At 33.1% G+C, this 12,387-nt stretch overlaps 1 protein-coding gene across 1 annotated transcript in view; it reads left to right on the top strand.

The window, feature by feature from the left end:
- The window catches only part of LOC117107604 (collagen alpha-1(I) chain-like), a 124,761-nt gene that overhangs the window by 32,181 nt on the left and 80,193 nt on the right, over positions 1-12,387 (top strand). The window contains exon 5 of the mRNA XM_033249307.1: positions 8,661-8,783. Coding sequence (XP_033105198.1) covers positions 8,661-8,783 — 123 coding nt within the window. The remainder of the gene's footprint in view (positions 1-8,660; positions 8,784-12,387) is intronic.

The raw sequence follows: 12,387 nt of genomic DNA, 5'->3' as shown, positions 1-12,387 counted from the left end.
TATGAAAAGTACACCTACCTCATTATGTTGAGTCATCAGTTATGGAATTGGCCCAGAGAATACTTCAATATGTTTAATTGAATTCTAAAGAATGACATCAATTTATTGTAATCCCTGGTTGTGGCTCTGTTTCCGAGCGATTGTTCTACTTCAATTTGCACATTAAGTAAACAAGTTTGACTCATTTAGAGCCCACTGTAACTGTCGGTATTCATTTCCCAGGCGGAATAATAACCATAATGTTTCTTGACATGGTTGCGAGAACAGGCAAACCTTGACATTAGCAGCTCAATTTATTGTATTATAAAGATGGTATATCCAGTTGGAGAGGGGATGTAGGCAAGCAACCCCTTCCTTCCAGATAAGAACTCCCAATTTCTAACATTAAAATTGTCAATTTCGTATAATAAATATAATCCACTGTGACCATGTGCCCCTTGTTTTACTTTCCAAAGGTCTTGGAACAGCCCCAGCCTGTTTTTTGTTTAATACTTTTGTACTTTGCAGATCTTAATCCAATATTAATTTGTCTCTAGTTTAGTTTTTAAAACTGAAAATTAAAAATCAATTGAAATTTCTTTCATTTAAACATTTTGTAGCAAGTGCAGGTGGGTATTTTAGACCCAGACCCTTATACTGTATACATTGAAAATGTTAAATACATGGGATAATGTAAGGTACTGGTACTTAAAATTCAGTAAATGATAAACAACAATTTTTTTTAACATGGCCTTTATCTGCTTGCATGTTGGATATAGTGCTGTTTTAACAAGTGTTCTGTCCTTATCTTGAGCATGTATTGGCATGTAATGATAATATAACTCATCCTGTATTGCGGCAGATGGAAGCCGAAACAATGGTAGAACCCAATCTCTGTATCCAGTTTGTAATAATGGGATATTAACAGGCAATAAAAACATCCTGATGCCATGACAAGATATCTATTCACATTTTTTTTTTTTTTAGGTTTTTCTAAAGATAACCCAATTTAAATAATCTTTATTTCCATTTGAAACCAGGAAAGCGTTCCTTTAATCAAAGCATAAAATTACTAATGTGTGATGTATTTCACCTGTCAATGAACTTAAAAATAAAAAGGGCCTATTGGAGATATGTGGTGAGGAGCCTTGGAACACAGATATGATTAAGATAGGAAATGTCAGAACAATTATACCATCATCTGAATCAACACCCTCACAGTGGTGCAACAGTGACACTATATAGCCTCAATTATAGGTCCACTTGTCCTGTATTGATACATATATCACCGTTTAAGCATATGTCTATGAGGTCATCATTCATAGTGGCAGCCAATCAGAGCATTCCTTGGTGATGGAATAGTATCTGAGAAATTCTGTGCAAGCAATGGGTAAATGTTTGCAGAAGATTATCTTCTTAAAATTACTAGTATTAGAGGGCTTTTACCGAATTAAGACTAAGCTTTAATTTTATTGATGTACATACACTGTAAACCACAGGCTAATTTTGTAAGTTTGTAAATGATTTGTTAATGCTGTAATAAATAATTGGACCTATTGTAATGTCAATCAAGACAAAAATATATTTTGTTTAAAGCAATAAATATGGTAAATAAGAAAAATTATAAAATAAAATTTGTAAAAAATATGTACTCTAATTAGACCTATACTAAATTTATAATTAATTTTTTCATATATTGACCTAAATTAGAGTTCTCTATTCCCAAAATAGGGGCTTAGTGAGAAAAATATATTTTATTGAAATAACCTTAAAATCTTCATTGAAATTATCTTTATACAAGGAAATTGATAACGACGACAATAATACTAATTAATATCTATTAAAAAAATTATCAAATTATTTGCTAATATAAAAATGGTTACTCACATTGTAGACCTTATAAGAACTTGGGTGCACTTTCAAAATTACATAATTAATAGGAAAGCTTTAAAAATAAAACTGTTCTACGTAACTAAAAAAAATTTTTTTTTTAATGTATTGTAGTATTATATTTCACTTTTCCTTCTCCTTCCCCCACCTTCTAACTGCTAAGAATCTCAAAGGAATTCAGGTGCTAATTCTTGTAAAAATAATCAACATCAAATTGTGTTTGTTTTCAATGTGGATTATGATGATAGCCTTGACATAAGTAGAAAAGCATTAGGTATTTTCCTCAGCATCTATAGCCTCAAACTGCCCCTGAACACATTATAACAGCACCTGGAGGTATTAATGGCTTCATAGTCCACACCCACCTCAGCCCCACCGTCTTTAGGCGGAAGTTTGAAAAAGTTTACTTTTAACTCCACTAGATGTCCGGAAATGTCTTAATTTGAAAATAGAAAGTTCTATTTTGAAAACAATAAATAAACATAGTAATACAGATGTTTGGCACCACGTGTAATTATGCAAGCTACGCGGCGAATTAATCAGAGTGAATCATGGCCAATCCAAAGCGTAATTAAAAATTTCATTGTGTTGTGCAAACAGACAGTTGAAATTAGGATTCTAAATTTCAATGTGGCATGGTTGGGCTATAGTATATATATTTTTTCAATTAAAACATTATGATAAAACATGTTAACATTCATCTTTCTATTTGCATCCAACAGCGGTGCATTTTTCCAAGGTAAAATTGCGTTAAATCTCGTGGGAATATGAGTTTAGTCTCTTTCTCACTTGGCTTATAATTGTTCCATCCTGTAACTGTCAAGAGTACTTGATTATATAATGTAAAAGAAATAATTTTTTTTTCTACTACACAAATGTCTTTAAAAAAATATTTTTCAGTAGTTTTAAAAATTAACATATTTTTAAAGTTTAAAATCATAGCTTAATATTGTGTGTACCTAACCAACCCTTAGATATTTTTTTTTTTTTAAATTTAACATATGAAACTTATTTTGAACTCAGAATATCATAATACGGTATTATTAATATTTTAATTTTGAACTACTTTGTGAGATGTAAATTAAATACCATTAGATAGATATTATGTTTATTGATTTCAACTCTAACAGATTTAAAACTAAAACATGAAAAGTAGGCCTAAAGAAAAACAATGGCGATGTTGCACTTTAAATATCACGAAATCGCGAAATGCAATGGCTATAAGCCTTATTATTATTTTTAATTTTGAACTACTTTGTGAGATGTAAATTAAATACCATTAGATAGATATTATGTTTATTGATTTCAACTCTAACAGATTAAAAACTAAAACATGAAAAGTAGGCCTAAAGAAAAACAATGGCGATGTTGCACTTTAAATATCACGAAATCGCGAAATGCAATGGCTATAAGCCTTTAATTAAGGAAAGCAAAGCCTATAGCCTGCAATTATAAGCCCAGGGGGATTGTTTCCAGTGAGGTCCTTGTGGTTTTGATTAACACAGGATCTGTGATTAAGATAAGGGGGAATGCAAATGATGGATTTTTAACTACCAGAGCACCAGTTGGGGCTTACTGCATAACACTTTAAGTACAAGTCCTGAGTACTAAAAAAAAGTAACATGTATAAAGCTGAGAAAGTGGTACAACACACACAAATATTATTCAAATTATAAATAGAATATGGAAATATGTTTAAAAATTTCTACTAAATTTCAGGTTCTGTTACTATGGAAGTCCTTGAATAGTTATTACCAGAGAAAATAAAGGTCTATAAATAATAGCATTATTTTGAGAATAGGGTTATTTGTGGCGAATGTAGGTAAGAATGGCCCCGGAAAAAATGGCCCCGGAAATAATGGTCCCGGAAAAAATGGCCCCGGTAAAAATGGCCCCATATGACAGATAGGTAAAAATTGCCCCAATGAAAAATTCGGTAATAGAAATGATATATATTTTTTTTAGTCTTCAAATATTTAAATACTGTATAAGCAAGAATTGAATCAAGAAATAAAAAATGGCCCTCAATTATAAAATTAAAGAAAATCTTATACACATCTAGATGTGTATAAGAGACAGATTAAACACTTAGTGAAACTCATGTGGTAAACCATGAACCACTTCGGGTCCACACTGCATGATTCATTTACTGTAGGTTGTTCTGTTTCCTCTGATGTGTGTTAAGTTGGTCCAAATATCAACAAGGAAACATGCGTATCCTCCAACTTGACATAGAATCAAAGCCATATCCATTTCTTATAATTTTCCGCTAGATACGTATTTTTTTTTAATGTTTACGAAGATAAATTAAAAGTGTCTGTTGATTACAGATGTTCATAATTATGTTTGGGAAGTTGTTCGTGAATCTTGTTACAATGTTTGTGTACCGTCGTTTGTTATCCTGGGTTACATACCATATACACTATCCAGGGTCTAGCCATATAGACTACCAAATGTCCTGTCTTCTGGGCTATAGGGGTTATAGTATTTGAGGTACCATGGAGCAAGCATAAGCTATCAAATGGTCATACCATAATATAATGGGCTACTAATCCGTTTAGTCATATGGGTAAATGAACTAACAAGCTGTCTCTTATACACATCTAGATGTGTATAAGAGACAGATTAAACACTTAGTGAAACTCATGTGGTAAACCATGAACCACTTCGGGTCCACACTGCATGATTCATTTACTGTAGGTTGTTCTGTTTCCTCTGATGTGTGTTAAGTTGGTCCAAATATCAACAAGGAAACATGCGTATCCTCCAACTTGACATAGAATCAAAGCCATATCCATTTCTTATAATTTTCCGCTAGATACGTATTTTTTTTTAATGTTTACGAAGATAAATTAAAAGTGTCTGTTGATTACAGATGTTCATAATTATGTTTGGGAAGTTGTTCGTGAATCTTGTTACAATGTTTGTGTACCGTCGTTTGTTATCCTGGGTTACATACCATATACACTATCCAGGGTCTAGCCATATAGACTACCAAATGTCCTGTCTTCTGGGCTATAGGGGTTATAGTATTTGAGGTACCATGGAGCAAGCATAAGCTATCAAATGGTCATACCATAATGGGCTACTAATCCGTTTAGTCATATGGGTAAATGAACTAACAAGAATCTTATTCAAGGGACTACAGGGACCACTGACCAGGAATATGGGCTATGAAAGGGTCATACCAGGGCTACTCTGGATCTGATGATCTGGAATATAAGTCCCCCCCCCCCCCCCCACAAAATCAGTCCAATTCTGTGTTTAAGGGTGGTCGACTTATACCAGAGGAACAAAAGTGTGTCATCAATTTATCAGCATGTTTCAGCGGGATTGCCCTTTAAGTTTGGAGTTTATTGAGCTAACATTCCAGGAGATCCTTATCCCACATCAGCTGTCCAACTCTATAACATGGTCATCAGTGATGTAGGTCTAAAGTTCATAACACCAGTCTCAAAAATTGATTCAGATTTTTGTCACTGAGAATTTTATTATTAATAATTGTTAAAATTTCTGTTGCATTACATTTAAATAACTTAAATGTTAATGATTACTCTATGTAAACGAAATAATAATATTAATAAATAAATGAGAATTATTTATCACTTTACAGAACAGCCCCAAATCACTCGATTATAACTAGCAAACAACTTAGTATTATTATTTCTTTATTTTTAAAAATATAATAAACAGAGAGTTAGACGAAAGCATTAACAATAAATATATCAAATTAATACAAAATATCTACAACACATCAAAATATATTGATTGTGCAAAGAAAAATCACACAAAATAGCGGTCCAATTGATTTCACTATTATTATTATTATTATTATTATTATTATTATTATTAGTATTGTTCACACTGTATATGTTTTAATTAATACTTCAGATATTTTTTAAATATGTATTATAAGACCAAATAAAATTAATTGTTAGTTTCACGTCTCTGGGATTTGAAATTATTTTTTGGTTAGGGTATTTACTATCTGCCTGTTTACTAATGGTAAACAGGCTGGTAAATAGTAAAAATAGTTTTTTTTTAAGAAGTAAATTGAATCTTTGTAATGTATTGCTGCCATTTATGTTCCAACCTCTTGCATGAAAAATGAATGTTTTTTGAAAAATAGCAAATAGTAAATTTTTTCATGAGGCTCTAAAATTTGATGAGGGTGGGGACGTGGAACTAGCAATTGATTTTGTTTGGCCTAAAATATGTTAATTCTATAGTTAAATTTTTGTCTTTTAATTGTTCCTTGCTTTAATACAATGTCAGCCCAATCGGTGTCAATAGAGTACTGAATGTTATAGAAGTCACCCTCATTTTAAAGCCAGACTTTGGAAGGGAAAAAAAAATCTGATATGTCGTAGAACTGACAAAAATCATATTTGACGAAAAACTTGGGAGCAGTTAATGAGATACAGATTTTTGAATGCTCACTCCTTTTTTCACCTAATTTTTAAATATTCTAAAATCTGTATCTCATTAACTGTTCCCATGTTTTTCGTCAAATATACTTTTGTGTCTTAGAAAAATTATTTGTACGACATATCAAAACAATTTTTTTCTCCGGAGCCTGTCTTTAACATAGCTTATTATATCAGAGTTTATTGTAATAATGCCTCATGAGCCAAAATAAAATCATATGTCCCTTTTTAATCCTTTTGGAAAGACATGGATTTTGGATTTAGCTGTCAAACCTTGCTACAGGTAGATCTATGAAACTTTCAATAATGATGTTACTATTAGTTCAAGAGTGGTGTTGCCTGTAAATTTGTTTCACTTTCATTTACTGTGACATTTGATTTGTACACCTATACTCATTTGTTGCATGTGTTATTATTTTTATCTGAATAAATACAGTAATATTCAGTTAACATTTTTATATGTGTATATTGTAAGTTATGTTTTTGTTTGAAAGTTGGCAGTCCAGTTATTATGGTAATGGAAACTAAAATTGTTTTGTACTTTAGGTTTGTTTGGAAATCATAAGATCAATTTTTGATGGGTCAAACATTACTTTTGTGTTTTTTTGTGTATTTAATCGTTTGTAAAACTTTCTTTATTATGTTATACACTATTGCATGTTATGTAAAGCTATGTATACACTATTTATCTGTCGGATTCAACAACATGATGTTTGAACAGACTTTTTTATATTGAAGAAAGCATTTCCCAACTTGAATAAACACAGAAATGCATAGAATTTAGCTACACAAAAGTCTGGTCAAAGATTGTTGAGTCTGAAAGAATTTATAAAAAAAGATGGTGTATGCTTGAGCTAAGAAACACTATCATTGTTTATTCATTTTTGTAAATGTCATTTTTTTAAATTCCATGTTGTAAATCATTTTACTACTATTGAATGCTCTGTGGATGTTCTTTGATTTTGGATATTTTTTTTTTGGTCATGGTCACGTTTCTCCTAACCTTTGACATATGTATCATCTAAGTCTTAGACGCCAATATGAAAAATGTTCTTCCTGTTTATCCGGAGAATATTGATTCCACAAAATGATTTATTACGCTTAGTTCAGATTATCAAATTTTCTTTGACAAAAAAAAATGTTGTATGTCCATATTCATAATGTGCCTATATACCATAAAACCTCGAATTGAAGTCCAGTAGGCTTAATCTCGAGATGAAGCCCATCTATTTAGTTTGCAAAAGTAGCCTCCAGAAAGAGCCCATCTCGAAAAGAAGCCCATGAGCTTTTTTTCAAGATAGTGTAGTCTTCTTTGTGAAATAGTAAAACAAAAAAATTAAAAACAAACTTGCCATGTAAATACACTTCATGATACAGATTGATGTTACAATGGCCTTATTTATTGTTTTATAGTACAAATTCACAAAATTTACAGCATTCAATTTGAAAGAAGCCCCCCTCATTACTTTGCAAAAGTATCCTTGAAAAAAAGCCAATCTCGTAAAGAAGCCCGTTTTGAAAAGAAACCCATCCGAATTTTCGCAAAAAAAAAAGAAGCCCAGGGCTTCAATTTGAGGTTTTACAGTATGAGGCTTGCCATCTCAAAATAGCGTACTGTTACTACAATTAAACTGAGTAATTAGCATAAGAATGTTACAGTATTACTTTGTAAATACTTATAGGCTATGTTCTCACACGGCTGCTAATGGTCAGCACGATCCAGATCCTGCTAACCGTTAGCTGCCATGCGTCCATACGAGAAAATCCCGATCCGGATACCAAAAACTTGCTAACCGATAGCGCTTGCTAACCGTTAGCGGTGTCTGGATACTGCTAACGGTTAGCGCTGACCGATTGGGCGTTCTCACGCAGGTGCTAACGTTTAGCGCTAACTGTTGGCTCCCGATCCGGATACTAGGGCTCTCGTAAGAACCAGGCTATAAACTTTAGCAGTAGTAAGTCGATTCCAGTAAATAATCCACCATTTTGAAGCTTACAATATGGAGAATAAGAATGTAAAAAGTCAATTTTCATTTTTTTGGCCACAGTGCTGATTTTGGAATGGCAAGACTTATATGGTCATGATGTACGATGTCATCATGTCTCAACATGAACATATTTAGGCATGTCACATGTTTTTGTCAAATAAAATTTGATCATCTAGACAGGGCTTTAGACAAAAGGGAGCTTTTGATTTGCGCGACGTCGTGACGCTGTAATGGAATCACTCATGCGTGACCGTTCTACGTTGTTGAGAACTTAACGTTCTCGCACGTGCAGATGACTTTTAGTCGAAAGCTCCCTAATATGCCTGAATAATTTACTGTTGACATTTTTAAAATGTTACTATTCATAACTTTATAGGGATCAGGGAGTGGAGATGAGGAGGGGTACACGTCGTCATCATCTACGTCTTCATCATCTACGTCTTCATCATGGGACCATACTGTAGCGGGACCTACTATGGTGATGACCTCTATCGAACCAGTAAGTTGTCTGCGGCTTTCTTCCGTTTCCTGGAGGTGGTATGCATTACCATGTAGAGAATTTAATTTCATGTGGCTTTTATTTTTTTCATCGTTTTTAAAGGGACTGTTTCATTATGCACATAGTCGCATACAAAACATTTCAGCTGTTAGCAAACATAATAGATCTATTAATACTGTATCATATCCAGTTAAGACCTCAACATAAGGATGCATAGCTTTTGCGACACTTTGATTTGGTTTGATTTATTCAATATTACAAACATAAATATACAAAATCGGAAAATAAAACTCGTCAAAAATCCCAATGAAGATATTGGGATAACCCTCAAAGTCCCAATTGGAACTTATTTCTAGAGGGGTCCACAGACACTCCCATTGCATAAACAACATGTGAAAACCATGTTATACCCTAATATTTATCAATTAGTGAGTGAGCTTTATTTTTGACATGTTAGATAAACATTGTAAAGATACACAGATTTGTTTACAAAAATTTACAAGCTAAATTTTATTTTAATTATCTTTGGTTTCCTGGTGTAAATTCCTCCGTGTCCAACTTTGCATGATGAATTCTTCCAACTCACCAGATGTCTGTCTGTCTGGTCTAGCACTGGGTTTAACACAGTCCACTATAACACAATATGATAAATCATTATTGCAATAAAAAAAAACAAAGATTTAAATCCCGGTATACTGCCCAATCACCACCAGAAGGACCCCACTGGAAATAAGTCTTCTTCTAGACTTTCGTGGGCTATCCTTGGTGTTTACACCAAATAAATCCAATCCAATCCAAAATAATAAGCCAATTCGTGGTTTGACCTGGGCATGCCTATATCAACGTCAACCCAAAAACATACACATGTCTATTGATCTTGGATACAATCATGTGCTGTTCAAGCTAAGAATTGATGAATATTTTACTTGAAATAATTATGTAAACAAGTTGTGCACACTAAAAATATACAAGTATCACAACCAAAATAAAACATACCACACTGTAATATAAAATACAAGGGTCCACGAGTCTCAGAGTCTCGGAAATCAGTAAAGTCTCAAGCGAAAGTCTCTCAGAAACTAACTAATCTTCTGCAAATTCATGTATTATCAATTGTCTCCTGGAAGCTGGCAACATGTACAAATGAAATTTGAACCGATCTCCCAGAAGTGGCTTCTTGAACTTGGAACACCTGTAACATTATAAAATATATCAAGGACTGCAAGTTGAAATATCTACTGATTATCAAGATTAACATGGTTTAAAAACTACTAAGGAAGTAGTTGAAGATATTGATAGCAACTATCTATCACCCGCCCAAGAACAATGATCACATTATCAAAAGACTAGACTCTATGCATGTATTGCCCGGAACACTAAATAACTACTAGATCCAAGCATTATAGTTTCATAATCCAGATCACCAATATTAATGGCTGTACCATGTTTATATTGCCTTATCTTTACACAGGCATTATTCAGTTCCCCCATTTAGATTGTCAAGTGGTACGCTGTTTCCGTATGGTTCAATCAAGGGTTACAGTATGAACATACTAATATGTTATGAATTTTCAAGAATATTCAACAAATATTATGATTGTATCCCGATAAATATATTGTGAATCAAATCTGGAGTTGTTTTGGTTGTAAAGGAGATTATTTGCACTTATTTTGACTAGCTATTGTTTTTGCTAACATGAAGTGACAAACAAAACCGTATGACAAACATTTTCATCTTTTTGACATATAAATAATATGCCTCTGATGGAAATACTGTAGCAACTATAAAGAGTTTTGAAACCAAAATTTTAATAGTATTGATAATCTTCCAACAGACATTTGGGGCAGTGTCAGAGATTTCCTAACAAGGGGCTCAAGGTCCCCAATGGGATTAAAGTCCAAGTCTTCGTAATAGACCGAAAGTACCTGATAATGGGGCCACATTCATGGTTGGAGAAAATTTTAAGTGTAAGCACCTCTCAGGCTAAGAATGCTTTTTCAAAGCAGTTCCCTGACGAAATGATTTGGTTCTTCCCCAATGGGGCCCAGAGTTCCCAGGCAAGGGGGCACTGTGCCCGCTAGCTCCCCAGCTGTTGCTACCACTGACAGACATTTCCATAAATTTAACAAAGATGAAAAGAACAGCATTTTTTGTTTGTTTAGGATAGTGTCAATTTTTTATTGCTACCAAAAAGGACAGTATACTTTCTACAGTAGTAGTGCACTACTATGAATTTTGTGCAACATCTCTTTGAATTTAAAAATGCATAAATAATCACAGTGGCGCTGACCTTGGACCTTTCCGGTGGTCTGCTCCCATAACCTATGTCAGATATTAGCTTTTAATAATGAAATATCATGCCGGATGGATACAGTTTTTATAAATCAGTACTAGTATATTGTGACATGTATACAATCCCATCCCTCTACCCAAGACTCAGAATTCTGTTATGAATTAATAGGAAGGCCATGCACAAAAGACTTAAAATACGAAATGGTACATACAATATACTTTGTTGTGGTTCGCTGAAATATTTTTTTTAACCAAGTCGGAATGGATCCACCTGGGCTTGAATCGATTGTAACCATTGTTGTTGCAATACACGAGTTGCTATAAATAGTCGCTGCTAGATAAGTTAAAACTTTCGGCAAGCTAATACATTGAGTTGAAATTCCAAATATTAAATGACCACTTTAATAGTAACTTCAGTCTCTGTTAGGGTCTGGTTTTTCATATCACATGCAATAGATTTAAGTAAGCCACATTCCTGCCTCATTAACATTATTTCCACTCTCAAACTCATTTATTGAAATAGAATATCATACAAATTTATCATCATTTGAGGACATTCCTTTGTAGCAACCTCCCCAACATATCCTTGGATGTAATGTTGCAACATAAGTTGCTTAGTTTTATGCCTATGGCAAGCAAATCTATCCAATGATTGCATTGCAAGGAGTCTAAGTGAATTTGAATCGTGCACCACCCACCGTTTATCCAACATTATAGTTTGTTAATATAACACCATTAAGACAACTGTAGCATTGTTTCCTGTGGATGTGTTCTGCAGGAAGTGTCACTGCTAATGGCATTGTGACACGTCAATGTCACAATGCTGTCATAACAACCATTTTAATTTCATTATCCGACATATTTCCTCAGTGAGATGCACCACATTCACTTTGTATCATTTTTAAAATGGTGTCATATTTAATGAATTTGAATTATGAACATATGCAATGCATTTATTGTTACAAATGAAATTGTCTTTTTCTTCAACTTTTGTAATATTTCAACTTAGCATCACATTGGGTGGTTCAAATTCATTGTGACTAAAGTTCACTGTGTTGGAAATTTGTTTTTGAAATCATTTGCTACAGTTATTAAAACTCCTGTTAATCATTGACTTGTGATCATACCATGAAATGAAATTAGTCATTTGTTTTACAGACAAAAAAAGTAGTAGTAGTCATGTTTTACTAAAGTACATTTATTGCTAATCATCCCATCCATTTAGCCTTAGGTCTGCCAAGGTCTTCAAATTGAAATCATGTGTCAGAAACCATGAAACTATTTATGTGTAATGTACAGTTCAGGATTATA

Source organism: Anneissia japonica, unplaced genomic scaffold (assembly GCF_011630105.1).
Source record: "Anneissia japonica isolate Jap-2015-1 unplaced genomic scaffold, ASM1163010v1 scaffold2266_len499427_cov150, whole genome shotgun sequence".
Lineage (NCBI taxonomy): Eukaryota > Metazoa > Echinodermata > Crinoidea > Comatulida > Comatulidae > Anneissia > Anneissia japonica.
The sequence above is the reverse complement of the archived record's forward strand: the minus strand, read 5'-3'. Positions and strand labels throughout refer to the sequence as shown.